Source organism: Perissodus microlepis, chromosome 14 (assembly GCF_051167445.1).
Source record: "Perissodus microlepis isolate ML-2025 ecotype Zambia chromosome 14, ASM5116744v1, whole genome shotgun sequence".
NCBI lineage: Eukaryota > Metazoa > Chordata > Actinopteri > Cichliformes > Cichlidae > Perissodus > Perissodus microlepis.
The window spans coordinates 29,530,785-29,551,238 of NC_140474.1; the positions used below are offsets into that span (position 1 = coordinate 29,530,785).

Below are 20,454 nucleotides of genomic sequence, written 5' to 3' on the forward strand. Positions count from 1 at the left end.
CTTAATTACTGAGTCCAATTTAGAGCATTGGAAAAAGAGCAGCTCACAATTTAACCACAAGTTTTTCCACTGGAAATCATTTGCACATTAAAAATGTTTTATTAAAATATTTCATAGAAAAATACAATATTTACACAAATATGTAACAGGCACAACTAGTCGACAGCTCACTTACTGATATTCAAACACCAGGAGACTGGACATTAAAAAACATTTTTCAAAGTGGATTGGCTTCACTGTCTTTACAAAAACAACAGGAAATTCAGTCTCTGTTAAAAAGTGCATTACATAAACGGTTAACCTCCATCAGGCCGTGTTGTGGAAGGAAAGGTTTCAGCAATAGAGAAATCGCAGAGGACACTTCTCTGTGATTGTCTTATACTTATTAGGAAAACCCAACCCGACACAAGTGAACTACAGCTTTAAAACACAGAGTGGATAAGTTCTGGCATGGGCCTCTAACCCTGAATTTGTTTGCCTAAAAAGAATAATAAAAGTAGTTTCTAGTGTTGGAGGATAAAAGTCCTCAGCCCTCTCAGATATGTAACCTCCCTGAATGAACAGCCATGTCCTCTAGAGTAATCTCTTCCTCTGGGAAGAGCAGAGGAGGCTGAACAATCCCTGAAATTTTTCTGAACCGACATATTTAATTTTAAAAGAAGAAGAAGAAGGAATGTAAACATCACGATGCAGACCTGTCACAGTCAGTAATACAAAGTCCTCGGTAACAGTCTTGGTAGAGGGAGGCCGTGCATCATGTTGTCAGTAATGATAGACTCTGATCTGATTGTTGTCATCCAGGCCCAGCTGGACCCGCCCGCTCTTTGAGGAGGGAGCCTGATAGCGGGTGAACAGCGGTCTGAAGGGTGGAGTTAAAGATGGCAGGTACAACCCAAGGTGAACTTAGACTAGAGATGTTTGCAAAGTGAAAATTTTAAAAAGGAAGTTATATGAAATAAAGGAGAACTAGAGGATGGACCGTGTGTTAGAGTGATGGAAGGATACATGCTGGTGTCTTTCTTGCGCATTTCCAGCCACCTCTTGTTGACGTCTATCAGCCCCTGCAGCCTTTGGCCGTCCATCTCAGCTGATCTCGGTGTGGAGTGAAGCGCCCGGCTGTGTTCACTGAGACACACACAGGAGTTACTGTAAGTACACTTAAAACAGCGTTTGTGTGGAATCTGCTACACAGGCTTGATTAAAGGTGTATTGTAGGTCGCAGTACTTCAGAGGAGTGTATGATGAGTAAGCCGTGGAGGGTCTTGTTGTGCTGGAACCGAGTGGGGCAACAGCTGCTCCTGGACAAGAGAACAATGACACAATTTGTACAACTTTGTTTTGGTTTTTTCCCCCAACGAGTGCTGTTGTTGGTGCACCACTAATCCAACAACATACCAGGGAATATCTGGCTCCAGCGGCTGTTGAGGGTGTCCCTGGATGCCCTCAGCTCACTGCTGATGGGCGTGCTGAAGAGTGGGGAGGCTGCAGAGCCGCTCTGAGTCGCCCAGCTCCACGGTGGCTCTGAGGGCCTCTCCAGAGGAGGAGGCGGGGCTAAGGAGCTGGTTCCCAGGTTGTACGTCTGAGCAATGGCAGGAGCTGATGAGGAGGAGGTAGGAGCTAGAGTGGAGTGAGGATGAGACAGAGGTGGAGGGAAAGCTGCGTAAGGTGTGGTGCTCTGCTGCTGGGTCAGCGAACCCAAGGCACCCAGGACGGTGTTGAGCTGGCCTGAGATCTGCTGCAGTGACACTGCTAATTCCTGGACTTTGGCTGGAACGCTGGGAATATCACCTGAAGAGAGAGGGAGGAGAAGAGTGTAGATTTGCAGAGGTAAGAGAAAATACAACAGGTGAGTTCTTCAAACTGGTAGGAGCGGCTCTCTGGGGACGCACTAGAGCCAAAATGATTGTCTATTAACAGCTGATTTGTGAAGTTTATATACAGAAGCATTGGCTCTGACACACAAATCAAAGGGCCACTTATAGTCCCCAATCATAAATCAAAGTATGGTATAGGTTACCTTAGATCTGCTAATTCAGTATACTTTGAAAGGGGCTTTACTCTCAGCCCATAGCTACAGGGGAACATGTTACTTCCATCCATCCATCTTCTTTTGCTTAGCAAGAGCTTGTTTGTGGGGGCAGCAGCTAAAGTACAGCTGTAGGAGTCCAGGAGGAATCCCAGTCAGATGCCCAAACCAGAAGCAAGAAAAATAAAGCGCATTGACAAAATCGGTCTTTTTACACCTTTACATGGTGCATTGTTGATAACTTTGACTTTATTGAGGCTGTGTAACACTGACACATATTCCAGGAGCGCTAACACTCAGTCTGAACACTCAGTGTTAAAGGCGAATGCTGAACCCCAAGCGGTGAACTGGCAGAGCCCACATGTTGGATTTAGACTGAAATTTGAAAATCCTGTTCATTGTCTGGGGAGCATGCATTACCTGTCCCATATGGCGGTTCCACGGTGCTGCTGAGGTCTGACTCACTCACATCAAAGGTTACCTTCCTTCCTCCGGCGAGCTGAGACAAATCTTCAAACAGCGGCTACGTGGAAAAAGCACCAGGGCGTTACAGTCCTCACGACATTCCATTAAAAGTATGAATTCCCTTCTGCTACAGCTTAAATCTAATCCAGGTTATATTTCCAATCCACTGAGACACATTTCATCCTTGCATATAAAGTGTGTTGAGTGGCAGAAATGTACCATGCAGCTAAATGTTCTGCTTATTTTTATAGCTTTTCATCAATTTTACTTGGTCAATATAACCTTCTACACTGATTACACAAACTCATTCTAAGTGTGACTTTAAACAAGCTCACAGAAGAGCACAAATACATGCTGATGACCTCCTGACCTCTTTAGCTATAGAGTTCTCTAGCTGCAGAAGCTGCTCCTCTTTCCTCCGCAGGAGTCTGTTTCCTCTCTGAACCGTCCGCTCCAGCTCCGCCACACTGTTGGCCTCCTGACAAAGGGAGGGGAAATTCCCATCTTGTTTAAAAAAAAAAAAATCAGATTGAGGTTTAACACGTGAGGCTCCCCCTTACCTGCTCAAGGTTTCTCATCGTCTCTTCGGTCGCTCTTCCCTGAGCGGGGTGGGCCTGCAGGGCCGCCTGCCTCTCCATCAGCCAGCTGCTCTCTCTCTCCAGGAAGAGTTTGGTCTTCTGGATGGAAGCGCCATGTGAGGAGATGTACCGCCGGAATCTGGACACGTAGAAGTGTGGGGATTGGAAGTGTTGAAGGTAGACACGCACCAAAAACTCAAATGTTTTGATATTTCTATCATACAAACATTAGAACTAGAAACATGCACGCTTCAAAACAATGAAAGGAAGAGTTTTAATCAGTACAACATCAAGTCAAGTTAAGTAGCAGAGGGGGTTATTACGGTAGCCAGTTTTAGCTGATTTAGTACTGATGACATAAACAACAAGTGCATAAGAGTGGTAACAATGAAAAAAACCCAAATCTGTAATGTCAGATCCTGGAAGAGCTCTGCTTTCACAGCATCTGTCATCTTATTAGGAGTATTCTACCTCAAAGGTTTTTCAACTTTTAGGATTCTGCTATTTTTTTAGATTGACAAAATGATAAGAACAAAATGCTGGAAAGTACCAAACCATAAAAAAAAACCTAATCCTGAAGAATTTATAACTGTTTATTCTGTGATTGGTACTGTGTGTGTGCTCCCCTTACTCATCCATGCTGCTGTTGCTGTCAGGTACAGGGGAAAGAGGCGGCTCCTCCAGGTCATCTACATATAGTGATGTGTCTCCTCTATCACTGGAGGCCGTCGTCGCCTTCTCTGCCTTCTTCTTTCTGTCCTGCTCTTGTTCCGGGGACGTGCTCGCCCCTTCACCTCGTTCCAGCTCACTGAGAAAACGACAGCAGACTTTTCACATGGAAACATATTTAAAGCCATTAAAAAAGCTAAACAAATACAAACCAAGACAATTCTACATATGCAAGGCGACAGTCATTCTGTCATTTAATACTGAGGCAAATCTATGAGTACTAATCAGAGCTTTTATTTTGAAAGCTATTAGTGTAGGAAGCCTCTACCTGACTCTGTGGCTGAGGCGGTCACATCTCTCCTGCAGCAATGCCACCTTGGTCTCCAGGTGCTCCTTGTCCTCCCTGGCTCTCCTGCTCTCTTCCCTGGCTCGGTCCAACTCCTCCCTGAGCCTCTCCTCCTTCTCCTTGGCCTCACTCCTGTCCTCCCTGGCTCTGTTGATGAGTTCTCTGGCTTGGGCTGTCTCTTCTCTCATCCTCTCGAGTTCCTCTCTCAGCCGGTCTCTTTCCTGGATCAGCCGAGGTAAGGCCTGACGGAGGAAAAAAGGAAAGTTGGCAGATCGCAAAGCAAGTGAATAAAATCTGTTCATTAGGAGAGAGCATGGCTTCACACCTCTATCTGTCTGTCCACTTCCTGCTCCTCTTCTCCAAGCAGCTTCCTCCTCCTCTTCAGATCTGCTGCCTGATAGGAGACAGAAATTGATTAGTCCATGTGGTTCAGATACCTCTTAACAGAGCACATATTGTTTAAAACGGACCTTGGTCTGCAGCATGGCCTCCTGGCTCTTCAGCTCTTTGGCTCTCAGCTCCAGCTGATCCCCCAAATCCTGCAGCTCTGACTCCTACACAAAGAGATAAGATGACTTCATTTTAGAAAAGGCTAACCTTTACCCTTCCTTGGCACAGCTTAGCAAATATTATATAAACTCCACCTCAGAGTTAGCATTCGTGTGTCTGTCCTGACTTACCTTGCGTGAGTGTGCCAGGTCAGTCTTTTGTATCTGTGCATCCAGCTGTAAGCGGAGCTTCTCCAGCTGGACAGCATGTGAGGCCTGCAATCGCTCTCTGTCCTCCTGCAGAGTGGACAGCAAGCGCTCCCTCTGAGCCGTCTCCTAGGACACAGACACGATGACGTGACTGATAATAAGTATCCTGCTTGTTTACAAAAAAGCCTTGAGGCAAAAGCTTGTGATACTAGTCCACTGTTTAAAATTAAACACAAACGTGACACTGTGTGAGAAAAGCTATTCTTTACTTTAAAGTCCAAAGCATGTGTGGTGTTGTTTTAACAGCTCAGTCTCTCTTTTCCTTGATTCAGACCTGTTATACGCATTTACAGATTGTTTTTTTCACAGCCTCTCCTAGAGTAAGTTATTTGGCTCCTCTTAAAGTTCTCCCTGACTGAATCTGACTGACTCCTCTTAAACAGAAGGTGGAAACAGCAGGTGAGTCAGTCTTCTATGCCTGAGCTGGCCAGATTAAGGAAATCTGCACTTACTAATATCATTTGGAGCCAAGAGTAGAAATAAACTGCCTCTTTAGAGCAGTCTGAAATGCTGATATGCCAATCAGACTGATATTAGCCATTTGCTGACATATCAAAAATGTCATTTATGACATTTATGTACAAAGAAAGGAGAAACATCCTTCAACCATGTTATGAATGTTGATGTTGCATACTTTGTCCACCAGAGGGCACTCTGCAACTTTCCTTTTGGCAAAAAGCTTTGTTGGAAACAGATGTTAGGAGCAGAGTCAGGTCGAGCATAAACAAATCATTCACTATCTCATTAAGCACTTATAAATAACGATATGTGGAAATCTGGTTATGTTTGGTGAATATCGGCTGAAAAACACTTTTTTTTAAATCGGTATCAGTCTTAAAAATATCAGCCAGGCTCTAGTCTGAAGATCATTTCTTACTTGAAAGTTTGGCTATATGTTTATAAGAATCTACAGTACAACTAAATCTGAAATGCCCCCTGACCTCGTCTAGATATTTCTCTCTTATGCTGTTCATCTCTCTCCTGTGGTCGTTCCTCAGCTGCTCCAGCTTCCTCTCGTGATCCCGCTGCACTTCCTCTCGCACTTCCTGGAGCACATCGGTCAGCTGGGCAGCGGTGCAGAAAAGGGGGAAGAAAAAATTTTTAAAAAGAAGTTATAACCCATTCTAATGCTACTAGTGCTTCATGCCCTTTAAGCTCATATTCACAGAGATGATGATTCAATGCTGTATAAAAATGTGTCCTCTAACCTCGCGGTGGTACTCGGCCAGTTGCAGCTCAGGCCGCGGACTCATCATCAGCTCCCTCCTTCTCTCTGTGCTTCTGACCTTTATACACACAAAAAAGTGCAAACACAGACAGATCATTAATCCGTGTTTGTTGTGTTCGTGTACTATCAAAGCAAACCCATGGATCGGTTGGTTTTAATGTTTACATTAGTATATCACACTACCACTGGCCACAAAGATCATTTGGCAGTTTAAACTGAGACCATTTAGATCCTGGCAATGTCTGTCTTTTCTGTCTTTACAAAAACTAAAAAACAAAGCTACAACTGTATGGTGACGCAGACACTTTAGGACTTGAAGTCATGGACATAAAATATGTTGGTATGTTAGTACCACTGTGATCAAGAACTCTTGCCCTGAGTGACAAGTCTAACTAGAAATGGAGTTACAAGGACTAGGTCACAACAAAACTGACTTCTGGAGTCCTCTCACTACACAAGACAACAAACATCCAGGTTTAACCTGCCAGCATCTAGTGTGAGTCAGTGGTTTGTTTTTCAGTCCATATTGCTTCATAACAAGGACAATATTTGACTATTTACTGAACCCAACTTTAATCTTGATTTCTCCCATGGAAGCAACTACAATACATTTGCTTCCTTCAGAACGTGTATGATCACTTTTCTATAAATCGCAATAACAATCTTAATAAATCAAGATAGGAAAAAACCTTTCACCTATCAGGGGCGGATCTAGAGAAAGTTTCGTAGGGTGGCATGGAAATCAAATGGGATGGCAAAATCTAAGCCTTTTTTGAAACACAGGTGTTACATACGGTTAAAATGATTTAAATGCAGTAAGTATACACATGTTTCATATAAATATAGTCTATAACTTAATTATTTTCTGTAGCTCACATAATTAAACTTTTCAGTTACATAACACGTGAATTTTGACTTTATGTACTGTATAGCCTGTATAATAAATAAATACATATAAAAATATAGTTTTTTAATCAGAAGTCTGGATTTAGTGGCCTGTCATTAAAATTTAAAAACTGATGTATACTTTGAAGTCCAAACTTTCAACACAAGCTGAAATAGAGACTCAGCGTGGCTCCAGCTTGTTGCTATGTCAGCTTAATCACATGCCGGTCCTGCAATTCGGAGGTGCAGCACACACAGTGTTAAGAACGGTCACCTTCATTCCACCTTCAAAGTGTTAATGCTATCTTATCTTAATAAACAACACCGTCATATGCAAAACTAGGGTGGCACTAGAGGTGGCAAGAGATCATTTTAGGGTGGCACATGCAACCCCATGCCACTCCTCTAGATCCGCCCCTGTCACCTGTGACACAACAGCCCCGGGTTTGAGTTCCCTCACCTATAATAAATTATCTCCCACATGGAGACAAGATTAATCACAATATAAAAGCAAATCTGTACTTTATTTCAGACAGGTATATGACACACAGTGACGCAGTTAGTTTAATAGGATTCTATTAAAGGGATACCTTCTCATAACTACATACAGGATGTGGCCTCTATAATTATTAAAGCAGCTATCACCTCATGCGTTACATGTCACTTAACATTTTATTCTAAAAGTTCGAGCATTGCTGCTCAGCAGTCCAGGGTCTTCTTTCTCTTACTTGCTTCATAATGTGTCAAATGTTTCAGGACGGTGAAAGGCTAGCATTGTTACTGCAGCATGAAGCCATGCTGCAGTAACAGATGCAGTATGCGGTTTAGCATTGTCTTGCTGAAATATGAAAGGCCTTCCCTGAATCTGGATGGGAGCATGTGGTGCTCTAATTCCATTCCATCACAGATGCAGGATTTTGAACTGAGTGCTAGTAATAAGTTGGATGGTCCCCCTCCTCTTTAGTCCAGTGAACACTGTGATTCATCTGACCTAAATATCCCTATAAAGACAAGCTGTCTGAGGATAAAAAAAATCAGCAGCATCAACAGTTACCTCCTGTTTCAGAGAGTCCAGTTTCTCCTCCCTCTCTCTCTGGAGCCTCTTCTTCTCTGTCTCCAGCTCTTCTTCTAACTCCGCCTTCAGTCGCTCGATGTCCCGTGTCTTCTGGGCCTCCAGTCTTTCCCGCGCTGCAGTTTGCTCTTCCTCTAGAGTGACACGTACCTCCTTTAACAGGACTTCACTCTCTTCCCTGCACACGACGCAGATGTTAATGTTAATACAGGGATTGTGTTTTTCCACTTCTTTAGGGGCGACTGTGCTGATGTGTGTTAAGCGTTGACCTGAGTTTGTGTTGCTGCTGCTCCCTCTCCCTCTTCGTAGACTCTCTGAGCTCCTCCAACATTCTGTCAGACTCCTCGTTCAGCCTGGTCTCCTCCTCTCTCCTTCTAGACAGGAGGTGCTGCCGTAAAGCCCTGAGGGAGAGGCATGTAAATTCAGAAGCATTTGTGTATGTAGTTACAACAAAAAAAACCTTTGGAAGCAAAGGAGCTTCATCAATTCGCGGATTCACACCTCATGAAATAATAACAATAAAGAGCAGGAAGTAAACAACACAATACAAAAACAAATTTAAAGGTGCTGTCTTTGAGTTTGACCTCCTACCAACCTCAGTCTTTCCTCAGTCTCCCCCCTCAGTTTCTCCTCCTCCTCCTCCTCTTCTCTTTTCAGCTCTTCCCGGAGGAGACGAATCCTCTCTTCTTTTTCCTTAGCTATGCGCTCCTTCTCCTCCTCTATCTCTCGGTCAGCTTTCCTCCTTTCCCTCTCCATCTCCTCTCTTTCCTTCTTACTCCTCTCCTCTCTCTCTAGCCTCTTTCTCTCCTCTTCCTCTTCTTTCTCACTCTCTTTCTTCTCCCCATCTTTCCGGCTTCTCCCTCTCGGCTCTTCTTCCAAAGCCCTCTCTTGTTTTTTTAAGGAGCGTTTAACACCATCAGCTTGGATGCTCGAAAACCGTGCCTGTCGGCCCCTGGAAGTTTCAGGCCTCTCAAGCCCCAGAGGTACGCCGAGGCCCTGGGCCATTTGCCTGGGGGTGACAGCCTGGTCTGAATGCGAGGAGATGGAGGGTGACGGTGAAAGGCTGGACTGGTGAAGGACAAGCCGGTCAACTTTATGCACTGGGGATGTGTCTCTGTCTTTGGCCAGCACATGGCTAAAATAAAAGAATGAGAGCAAAAGAGTTAAAAGGTGTTGTATTTGTTCATCATAATTCTATGAACAGGCAAGAAGGGCATAAGTCTAAAGCTTTCTCTATAAACAGTAAATGTGGTAAAAAGTAGACGTTTCTTTACTAAAAAAACAAAATACACCGAGTGCTAAGTGCAACTTCTTAAGAGGATAAAGTCACATAAAATCAACAAAGCAGATATTTTTGAGGACCAATATGTAAACCAAAGGCACCTCTTGCTGCCCTCTCCTCCTTTCCTTTCCCCTTTTTCTCCTTTCTCCTCTTCCTTCTCCTCTGTGTCAGTTTTTTCCTGCGGACTGACAGCATCAGACAGATCGTTGATGTCCAGAGCCTTCTGCGACAGCTGAAAGACATAGAGTTTGAAATCTAAAAATCATTTATCAGATGTGTTGCAGCTGCAAATTTTTGCTTTTTTTTTTTTTTTTTTTACACTGGAAGAATAAAAAGAGATTTATGCAGTTAAGTGAAAGGGAAGCTTTTTGGATTTTGAAATTCTAACCCAGAAAAAGAAATTTATTTTCTGAACCCTTTTAGACCATTATACCTTGTCCAAGCCTGCCTATCAGTGGAACACCACAAGAAAAAAAGTGTCATCAGGGCTCTAGACTAACTCTTTGCCATGGGCGTACCGGTACGCCTAACTTTTTAAAGTTAGGCGTACCGGCACAAAAGTTAGGCGCACACAAATTTTATAATAATTTATATAATATAATGTGTTTTTCTGGATACACTGTGCTTTTTCAGCATTCAAAGATTGATGACACCGTGTCAGAGCACTGGCTATGAATTTCAGGAGGATCAGGCCTTAACTTAACAGAAAAGTTAGCAATAGTTCTTTTCCTATTACAGCTACATCCACTTCTGTCGTGCCTAGGCTGCTCACTAGGGCTGGGTATCATCACTGATTTCTATAATCCATTCGATTCCGGTTTTCAAAGTCCCGATTCGATTCAACTTAGCCTCAGACAGTCAGAAATATTATAATTCTGATCATTTATCAGTACTGACTTCATCAGAATTGTGAACATCACAGCAGATGCCTTTGTGTGAAAGTAACTGAGAATAAAACACAGAAAAACATGAAGGAGATTTTCCTGGTCTGGCTTTTTATAGCAGATAACCTTAAAAATATTCTACAATGTTCTGCATATAAAGTTTAAATTTCTTCAGTATTGAACAACAGAAAAATAGGCTTTCTTGTCCGAGGTCATTTAAGTGAAAAAAAGAAAAAGAAAAGAAAAAGACAGCAGCCGACAGCGCTGTAAACAACGGTAGACTGGTGGGTAATAAGCGAATGAATAATACAGAAAACAGAGATTGGAGACGGGAAACTGTTCTTGAAGTACAGAGAGAGATAGAGAGAGCTAGCTGTGCATGGAGTGTGATTTTAATAGTCGTGGAAGCAAAACAGCAAAATTCATGACGACATTGATCAAATGTGAAGCGCAGTTTGCTGCTTCTTTTGCTGCTGGCTCGGTGAATTTTGGTTGGAGAGAGACAAAACCTGCAGCTCAGAATCAGCGCAAAAAGACGTAATCACAGCGCGGACCGGCGCATCAGAATCGCTAAGCTCCGACAGCGTGTCCGTCTACGGGCCGTCGGGTGAGAAAGCCGAGAAAGACAAAGTTAATTCTGATGCGTCGGGTCCGGGGGCAAAATGTGTGTCTGTTGTTGACCACAGGGAAGGTTGCAGATTTTTTTTTTTTTTGCTACCCGAACAGTTGGTCGCACAGGTGCAACCAAATATTTTTTTTTAGTCGCACCACTGAAATATTTGGTCGTATTTGCGACCAAATTGGTCGCACTCTAGAGCCCTGGTCATTGTCCACACATAGCCTGTTAATTAAAATAAATAAAATGTAACACCTCATAAAGGCTTTTAAGATGAAATGAGTCGGGTTTTTAGGTCATGATCGTGCCATATTTAAAAGAGTCTTGGGGGATTTTGGGGGGGTTTGTTTTGGCTTTTTGAGTCATAGGCTGGCACAGTAGGTTGAATGGTAAATGAGTTAGGGTGCATACCTTGTTATCTATGGAGGACGATGCCTCCTCAATGTTCTTACTGGCTTCAGAATTCTGCAATAGTACAGACAGTGATCATGTAACGTTCTCGCTGATAACCTATGTCTAAACAACTGAACTGCCCACAAGCAACGCTGGACATCCAAGCATGCTGTCTCTACCAAAGCCACAGAAAGACACTAAGGGTGATTCTAAGCTACAGCCTACATGCAAACACAACCAAGGCCAGACTGCAGGCAGGCACACTGCAAAATCATTGTGCAACTGAAGCAAGCACACTCTGCAGGTGAAGGGCAAGGTTGTGGGATATGACAGTTCTGTCTGAACAGAAAACTCAAACCAGCAACCTAAGGTCAGGTCAGCTTAATAAGTCTGCAGTGTCAATGGGAAAATGCTCCAATCCAATCCTCAGGGGCTCAGATAGATTGACCTTTTGCCCGATTTATCATTCAGTGTGTGAATGAAGACTTCCAGGCAGGAAGTCGCAGGGCAAGTAGCAGCCCCTAAGGCAGTGGAGTTGGAGCCTGAGAGCTACTACATGCACCTGCTTGCAAAAATCAAGCAAGACTAAGACTGAGAGGCAACACAGAGGCACAACATTGGACCCTACCTCTGCAGGAAGGGAAGAATTTTTTGTCACATTTTTCATCTTCCGATCATTACTGGCTGGTTGGTCATAAGCCCCTTCCTCTTTAAACCTCTCTATAACCTCCTCCTCCTCCTCCTCCTCCTCCTCCTCCTCCTTGCTGTCTGATGCTCTCTGGCCAACTGAGTCATCCTCTAGCTCCACTCCCCCCCTCTCTGTGTCTTCTCCTTCGCTCTGTACACATCTTTCCAACACCTCATCACTCTCTGTCAGTTTCCTCCGGCTTAGAGAGCACCTCTCCAAAACCTTATCGCTCTCCTCCTCCTGCCCTCCTTTGCTACTGGTCTCGACCTCCTCTTCCTTTCTCTCACTGTGCCCTCCGTCACTTACAGTTCTCTCAAGCTCATCCCTCTCTTTGTCAGTTCTGTCCTCCTCCCGACTTTCTCCACCTTGATCACTTTTGGAGGACTTCTTCACGACTTCACTGCTACCATCCTCACATTCCTCTTCTTCTATTTTTTGCTCCTCTTCTTTCCTCTCTATGTCTTCATCTTTGTTCTCGTCCTTATCTTCACAGCACTCTTCCTCTAGCTGATTATTTTCATCTTCCCCTTTCTTGTTCTCTCCAGCCGCTTTACTTTGAGCATCCTCTATCTCTTTCCCCTCCTCTTGGCTTTTTCCATCTTCCTGTCTACCTTCCACATCTCCTTTTGTCTCTTTTGCTCCTTTTTCATCTTTGTCTAATGTGCTACCCTGCTGCTCTTCTTCCTCTGCCTCATTTAACTCCTCTGCTACCTCCTCTTCTGAGTGCTCAGCAGAGTGTTCAGGATCAGGAGTGACAGCATCAGCCCCTTTCTCACTGACATGATTTCCACTGCCTGTCTGTGTAGAGAGGTGGGTGTGGCGACCCTTCAGAGAATCCTGGGTGGAAGATAATGGGAAGAATGGTCCATCCATCCCAAACAGAGGCAGAAAGCCAGGCATACAGAGACATAAGGGAGAGAAGGGAAGGAGGAAGTAAGGTGAGGAAATGTGCCAGACAAAAAAAAAAAAAAGAAATCAAGTGAAAGATGGTGAAGGTGAGATGTTCTTGAAACATGGCTACATGCAAAACTGACACATTGTTAGGCAGTCAGCACATAAAAATAAATCCACCAAACAAGAACATGCATGTCTGCACAAACCAAAGACACAAACATTGTTGTTCTGGGTCTCACATTCAAACACAAGCACAAACACGGGTCGAGCAGGTGTGTTTTATGACTGTGATTTCCTTGTTTCAGCACTGAATCAGTACACCTTTACGCTGACAAATCAACAGGAAATTCTGTTATTCTCCCCCAAAACACACCAAATTTATGACTTTGGGTGCAAGCCTTGATTTGGTGAAAAAAATAAATCTAAAAAAGTTTACTACAGGTAAAGAAGCTAGTGATACAACTGCATTTACAGTTTTTCTCCTTATTTATCCCTTCAGCATTTAAATCAGTCATGCAGCATGATTCACTAAGGTGCATATAAAAGAAGCAAAGGTGCCTTAAACCGGCATTCCTTATAAATAAATCAGCAGGAGGCGACTCCTCCAGTCATGAAAAGAAATCTAGTTATAGAGACATCTAAGAGAAAATGACCCTTCAGCTCCCTGTGACTTCTGCAAACACTTTCTTAATGAGCTAATAGACTTAATTACTAGTTTAGTCTTACTCAATCCAACATAATGTTCACTTTGTCCCCATTAGAGTCAAGAAAGACGATAGAGCAGGGTATGGGCACACAGTGTCCCTCGGTTTCTCAGTCAGACTCAGAACTCGAGTCCAGTATGAAGACAGAGGCATCACAGCTGGACATTTGGCTAACACAGTGGGTTATGTAATTATTACTGGGTCCATTTTAACCTCACATGGCAACAATAGTTGTTGCTAGGGAAATGCTGCACAAGAGCACAGAGCACATAGCAGAAATGAGACAATTTTCTCAACTTGTGTTAATTTATTTGGCATGTGAGGAAAAACTGGTTTTATTTGAAAGGAAACTCAACCTCCTGAAACATCCAGCTAAACTAGAAGGAGTCTGACTTCATGAAGCCAAGCGTGGCTTTATAAACTTGTTTTTTCACATAAGCATCAAATCTTAAATGAAATCCTCAAATTTTGTATTTTTTTCAGAACCACAGAGCACATCACTGTTCTACTAGACTACTTTTGCTAGCCGAACATTTTACAGAATATTCGTTTAGCTCAGTTGGATGAGCAGGCGACCATATGCTGTACGGCTGAGAGCCGACGGCCTGGGTTCAAGTCCGAAACGTGGCCCTCCGCTCTCCTGTCAGTCTTCACTTTACCTATCCAATAAAGCCATAGAAAAAGAAACTGTTGCACTATCCTTAGGGAAAGGCTACAAAGTATCTGTCACTATCCAAAAACTTATGGACCCTTCTCTAACCTCTCCTTGGTCTACTCTTCCACATTTGCTTAGGGCATAAAAACTACACACATATTAGGTCTGTCAGACTTCAAGCAACAAAAATGTGCCCGCGTTCTCAACTTTGAAAGCCATCTGTGCTGCTTTTGGTGATTGTGTTTTTCAATATAGAAATAAAGTGTGTCACAAATTTGTGCATCATTAGTAAGTAAATTGCATTTTATCCCTCAACACTTTTTTAAAATTTAATTTGGCCTGATTAACAAACCTGGCCGTGTCTGTATTATATATACATTTCAGAAAAAAACAATTTATATGACTTATTAAATTAAATGATATAAATACAACTGCTCAGTGGTGATGGTAAGGAATTATACTGTGAATGATATACTTAAATAAATAAATTCATGAATGAGTTTTGATGGCGATGGCCCATGCTCTTGCTGTTTAGAGAGCAAAGCAGTAACAGTGGCAGTAGGAGGACAGAAGGACAAAGAGGAAGACACAGTAACAGCCGTGCCCGTAGGACAGATCCCAGCAGCACAGCAGCTGCAGGGACACACATGGGTCACAGTGCAAAGGTGAAAGGTTTAAAGGTCAAAGAGACACAAGAGAAGCAGAAACATATGGTTTAGAGACCACAGTTAGACGAGACAACAAGAAAAGTCCCTTTTTGTAATCATAAAAACACTTATAATAATATAACACCAATACCCATTAATAACACTTCTAGTTAAACAGGCACTGAAAATACAGCAGTGTTTGTGTATTTTCTAAATCTCTCACACTGCAGTTTTACCAGAGGAAAGGTACCCGAGACCCCCATTCTTCACAAACATATTCTGATCTTTGTACAAAATCTCTGGTTTAAAAAAAAGAAACACAACAATCATTATAATACCTCGAATGTGCCGCACATTAAACAACACATCACAGCCGTTCAAAGACACACACACACACACACACACACACACACACACACACACACACACACACACACACACACACACACACACACACACACAGGTGAAGAGGGCAGAAGTGGCAGAGAGGTTTTACTTGTTGAGAGCGAGAAAGAGAGAAATGATGCGTGGACTCTGTTGTGTGCTTTTACTTGTTGTGACTGCGGTTCAGGGCTGTGGTCACCAGACAGGCCCAAATCCTGCAACTCGGGCTCCGTCCTCTCCTCAGCTGGTGCTGCGCCAGTGGCATCACTTTCCTGCAGTAAACATTTACACAGGAAACTTTAACACTGACACTGATAAACCATTAATTAGGAAACATAATTATACTTTCTATAAATGAGAAGGTGCATAATGGTCAATGCAGTTATTTGTGCCTAAATTATGACTCAGAGTAGTAAAAAGCTAGTAATCCTGTCTACCTCATACTTTAGGCTTCCTCCGAGGGCATCCAGATCCAGGTGGAGATTCTTCAATAGTCTGTCTGAATCATGAGGACTTGGCTGGAAAGAACAGTCGCTGGTTACAGAAGGACGTGAAGTGTATTTCCTGGGAGCTACAGGAAGCTAAACCAACCTCGTTTTCTGAGATTTTGTCATCATCACTGTCAAAATCGGGCAAAGTAAATGACACTCTCTCTTCCTGTCGGCTGCCGAGTATTCTGGTTGCTCCACTGGTTCGAGGAGCCTGAAAAAGAATGAATGGAAGGAAGAGATTCAGATGGGATAAAAAGCGAGAAGCACAACATTTCATCCATAACGTAGCATGATGGCTCTTTTACCTGTAGGGGTTTCTTGAGGGGTTCCAACCCCCCGGAGCTGCCGAGAGACCCCCGCAGAGCAGGGGCAGATCCAGAGAGAGCGCTTTGGCTGGGGGCATCTAGACCTCGCAGGGGAGCCAGGCTGGTAAGCGAAGATTGCAGAGGTCCCAGAGACGAACTGAGGGCCTATAGGAGAAGAGACGCAGTCGGTGATGTGAGCTCTTGCTTTTCAACAAATCCTTTTTTAGGAATGCATCGTGTTCTCTGACATGGAAGTCTAGTTTTAATATTGCAGTAGAAAGAAAATGTATTTGGGCTCTTTAGATGTTTATGTTTTAATAACGTAATACCACTAATTAGACATTTCCACAACTCATTCTGCAGCAGTCCAAAATTCCAGCCTGTGACATAAAGAACTCTCTCAGTCACAGGGAGAACACAGAGTTCTGCAGCAGATGGCCCGGACCCCAAGAGAGCCCCGATTACAACACGGAGTCAGTGGGGATTATGCAGAAGCAGATGCAGAAGACACTGAGGCAGCATAACACTATATAAAAACATTGATAAAGTGTCCACAATGTTAGAAACTGATTTTGCAAAGTGTGCATAAAAGGACCTTGGCGGGCTAAATCTGAGCATTTTTAAGGGCTAATTGAAAAAAAAACAAAAAAACAACAACACTGACAACACGGCGGTGGAGCAGTGGTTAATCTCACAGCAAGAAGGTGTTGGGTTCAAATCCACCATCTGGCCGGGGCCTTTGTCTGTAGGTTAGTTTAGTTGATGATTCTAAGCTGCCCACAGGTGTGAATGTGAGCATGAATGGTTGTCTGTCTCTCTTTGTCAGCCCTGTGACAAACTGGCAACCTGTCCAGGGTGTAGCCCACCTCTTGCCCTATAGCAGAAGGGACTGGCTCCAGCATGGTTAAGTGAAAGAAGCTGGATGGATGGAGGTTGGAGTTGTGAATTTCAAACTTTAAGAATCAACAGGCTAACCCTTATGAGCTCAGAAAACCTTCTAATAACCCAGTAACAAACAGTAGTTAGTTAGGAACCTGTGTTCAGCACACAGACACCCATCTTAATAACAAACCTGATGCATCTGCAGGCGAAACAAGCAAGAAGATCATTCTTACAAACCAACAAAACACTTGCCTTAGCTAGTGAGTAAGCTACGTAGTGCAGCGATCCCCAACCCGCGGGCCACGGAGTCATTTGGTACCGGGCTGCGAGAGTTGAGGCTAGGGTGTGAAATATATGGTTTTCAGAGTTTTTACTGTTAACTCCGTATTTATGCGATACCATAGCGACCAGAGAGCATTAAGGGGCAGAGAGGTAGATTTTACTCTCAATGTTGTTGGTGCATTTCAGGAGGACGCTGCTAATAAAGTTACACAATTGCACAGTGAATTTGTGTTTATTATTATATTTACAAAATACCACAGTTTTTGTCTTGGTCTTATCATTTTATTTTGTTGTATTCATCCACGACACCTCAAAAGGCGGTCCGTGAAAATATTGTCTGACATTAAACCGGTCAGTGACTCAAAAAAGGTTGGGGACCGCTGACCTAGTGCAATAACAAGTGAAAAAAAACATAGCTCACTATTAGCCAGGAGCTACTAACTAGGATTTTGAGGATTGCTTTAACTTGCTTCATTTTATTGTTGGTTTTATTCAACCATTTTTGACTTAAGAAGCATGCACTGCTTTCCTAAGCGGTACAGACTCAGGGTACACTTAAAAACCCACAATTCTGTAATGCAATCAAACCATAAAGGGAGACCATTTATTCAAAATTTCACAACATGTCCTTGACTGACAGACAGATGGAAGGCCTGAGAGTCATCAGCAGCAACTAACCACACAGGATGATAATGTTATATTCACACTGTGCAGGCATTCATCATCATTGTGGCAAATTAAAATGAAAGATAACCTGCAACATTACAAACAAACATTACAAAAAATACAAAATAATCTGTGTGAAACAGAAACTTGAATTCACTGGTGATGCCAAAAACATGCACAAGAAGAACAAATAAAGAATTAAAGGTTAGTAGTGATTAGTAGTGAAAATACGAACACACACACACACACATATACATACATGTTTGTCCCTATAACCACTTAATCAATCTATACACATCTTATTTGCAGTCCATTATACTCTGATGCCATGTTGCTCGATAAGTAAACATAAACTTTTTGTCTAAAACAAGAAGGAAGAAAATAAATCAATAAAACCACTCACCCCAGGAGTTTTGAGTGGTTCCTTCTTCTTGTTGTCTTTCTTCTCCTTCTTTTCTTTCTTCTTTTTCTTGTCTTTCTTGGCTCCTGCGCCCCCAGCTGTGGCTGTGAGCTGAGCTCGCTCACGCTCCTGGGCCACCAGGCGTCGGTAGTGCTCGTCACAGGGGTGATCCCAGGTGGACTGACCCGTGGAGAAGTTGAAGTAGTAGATGTCCCCTGTCACGTCCTGGCTGTGGGTAAGGAGAAAGGAAACGGGAGTCATTCACTGTTCTGTTCAGTCTTGAGTCACCCCACATTTCTTTATAATTTTACTTTGAAGGCATCAGACATTCTTGAAATTATTTTAAATGGTCTTGTGCAACAACACCATTGACACTGATCTTACCAAACTGAAGGGATGAACCAGTGTGGACAACTAAAGCAAACCTGTTGTAGGAGGACAAGCTGGTGGTGATGGATGGATCATATAACCCCACCTCCTACATTTTTATGTCCATTAAGCATTACAAATGATTATTATGCTATAACTGTCTTAATAATTATTTAGGTTTAGTTAATACATTCAGTTAAAAACCATAGAATTCATTCTTACAGTTAACATCACTCATTGAGGACATCATAATGAAGCTAAATTATATAAAACACATGAGCCAAAAATTAGAATGGTGGCTATGTTAATCTATTACGTTAATCTATCATCTATCTACAAGTAATAATAACTGCTTTGTAAGCCATGTGTTGCTGGGTTAGAGGCATTATTTTGTCAATAGCTCTGACGTCTCCCTGGAGAATTTGGTAAGAGATGGTTGCTACACATTTTGGCCTTCAGTTGCCAACAACAGACCCTCACTTGTAATGAGCTGGAAATTACACCATAATCCACACCTTGAAAACACTTTGTAAAACACCTGAATTTGCCAGAGCATACGTGAAAAGGGACTTATATCTCTGGTGCTTGAGGTCCACTCCCTGGGTGCTTTCCCATTACTTACCAAGGCTTCCACTCAGGAGGCAAAGGGGCGACAATGCCCTCCCTTGCCAGCCACAGAAGCTCGGACTCATTGTCGGGGTCAATGCCAATCTCTCTTGCATACTCTTGGATCTCTGATCAGAAGAAAAGAAGAATAGCTGAATGCAAAGTATACACCATCATGTAGCATAGTTTTGGAAATCTCCAGATTTTAAGCCATAAAGCACTGCAGTTCTGCATGAGCTCTGTTTATGGAACCTGAATGCAACATGTTCCGGACTAATATTAGTTCAGTGCTTAGGTGTGAATAAACACAAGTAAGCCACAGTGCAGTTTAAATCTCATCAACTGTGCTGTTCAATGATGCTGGGGTACCTTGTTCAGCGGGTATATAATTTTCGTCGTATTCCTCTTCGAGGATCAGCTGGTCTCCTACAAGAGCAGCTGCAGTCATGGTTACTGCAGAGACGAAACATAATTCACGCACATATTCTAAAACAATGGCGACACCGTTTGCATCAACGTCTCTTTTGAAAACGGCAGGTTTTGCGTTGTCGTTTAGCTAAAGGGGTAAAATTTACACATTAGCTAACTTTTGTCGCATATTTGTTGTACACTGACTAACAATGTTTAGCATGGGGAAAAGGGCTTCTGGGCTAAAGCCACAGTCAGCATACAATCAACATATAATCCTTGCTGAGGACAGCAATTAGGGTCGGGGAGTAAAAGGAGCGAAATAAATCTAATTAATCTAACGTTAGCATCTCAGCTAATTTCAACGTTAGCGTAACGTTAGCTCAGGAAGCTAAGTAGTTGGAAAGCAGATTAGAGCCGAGCCGTTTACCTTCCCAACTTTAAATTAACCTCTGTGGAAGCAACGCTTAGCAGTCAGTTCTTTGACGGCGGAATTGTGAACAAAGACAGGGGAAAGATGCGAAACTTACACTCCTAACTACATCTCCAAGGACGCTTCCTTCGTTTCCTGTTGACGATGGAGACGTTTGAATCTAACTGGCTGAGCCACTCGAGGCGTTCACATGTACTCGGAAACTCAGCAATTGTCAGTATATCCAGTTTATGTGTATTACAGTACATGGTGAAATTAGACTTTAACAGAGGTGTTAACGGTGAGTATACTGTCATTTATTTTAGTTTACGCATATAGACTCAAAATAAAAATAAAATGTCTGAAATATATGAATAAAATCTGTTCGGGTGTAGATAAAGAGGACACAGAGAGAGGATTGATACAAAAAGGAAGAATGGAGGGATAGAGTGAGAAAGA

The 20,454-nt window shown here is 42.9% G+C and overlaps 1 protein-coding gene across 7 annotated transcripts; it reads right to left on the reverse strand.

The window, feature by feature from the left end:
• Window positions 1-76: 76 nt before the first annotated feature.
• On the reverse strand, window positions 77-20,221 carry cep164 (centrosomal protein 164). 7 transcript variants are annotated; one of them, XM_084951164.1, is made up of 29 exons: window positions 20,114-20,221; window positions 19,545-19,628; window positions 19,192-19,303; window positions 18,204-18,429; window positions 15,971-16,135; window positions 15,766-15,876; window positions 15,612-15,692; window positions 15,376-15,446; window positions 15,287-15,320; window positions 11,831-12,727; window positions 11,221-11,274; window positions 9,411-9,541; window positions 8,623-9,162; window positions 8,297-8,428; window positions 8,010-8,205; window positions 6,051-6,128; window positions 5,784-5,906; window positions 4,765-4,908; window positions 4,555-4,638; window positions 4,410-4,478; window positions 4,067-4,326; window positions 3,701-3,877; window positions 3,052-3,208; window positions 2,862-2,969; window positions 2,447-2,549; window positions 1,396-1,788; window positions 1,226-1,298; window positions 1,006-1,125; window positions 77-859 (listed from the first exon to the last, which is right to left on the reverse strand). In XM_084951164.1, the coding sequence occupies exons 2-29, from the start codon at window positions 19,621-19,623 to the stop codon at window positions 763-765; spliced, it is 4,815 nt and encodes a 1,604-aa protein (XP_084807290.1). In that variant the 5' UTR covers window positions 19,624-19,628; window positions 20,114-20,221; the 3' UTR covers window positions 77-762. The 7 variants fall into 7 exon arrangements, with proteins under 7 accessions (XP_084807290.1, XP_084807294.1, XP_084807289.1 ...); XM_084951168.1 differs by lacking the exon at window positions 11,831-12,727; XM_084951163.1 differs by lacking the exon at window positions 15,287-15,320 and having other exon boundaries at window positions 15,342-15,446.
• Between the last annotated feature and the right edge of the window lie 233 nt (window positions 20,222-20,454).

Coding starts and splice junctions, on each gene's coding strand:
- cep164 (XM_084951164.1), bottom strand. CDS start 19,623: ATGACTGCAGCTGCTCTTGTAGGAGACCAGCTGATCCTCGAAGAGGAA. Junction 8,429..8,622: donor GAGACTGAGGAAAGACTGAG/GTTGGTAGGAGG, acceptor CCTCTCCCTCAG/GGCTTTACGGCAGCACCTCC. Junction 2,970..3,051: donor CGATGAGAAACCTTGAGCAG/GTAAGGGGGAGC, acceptor TCCCTTTGTCAG/GAGGCCAACAGTGTGGCGGA.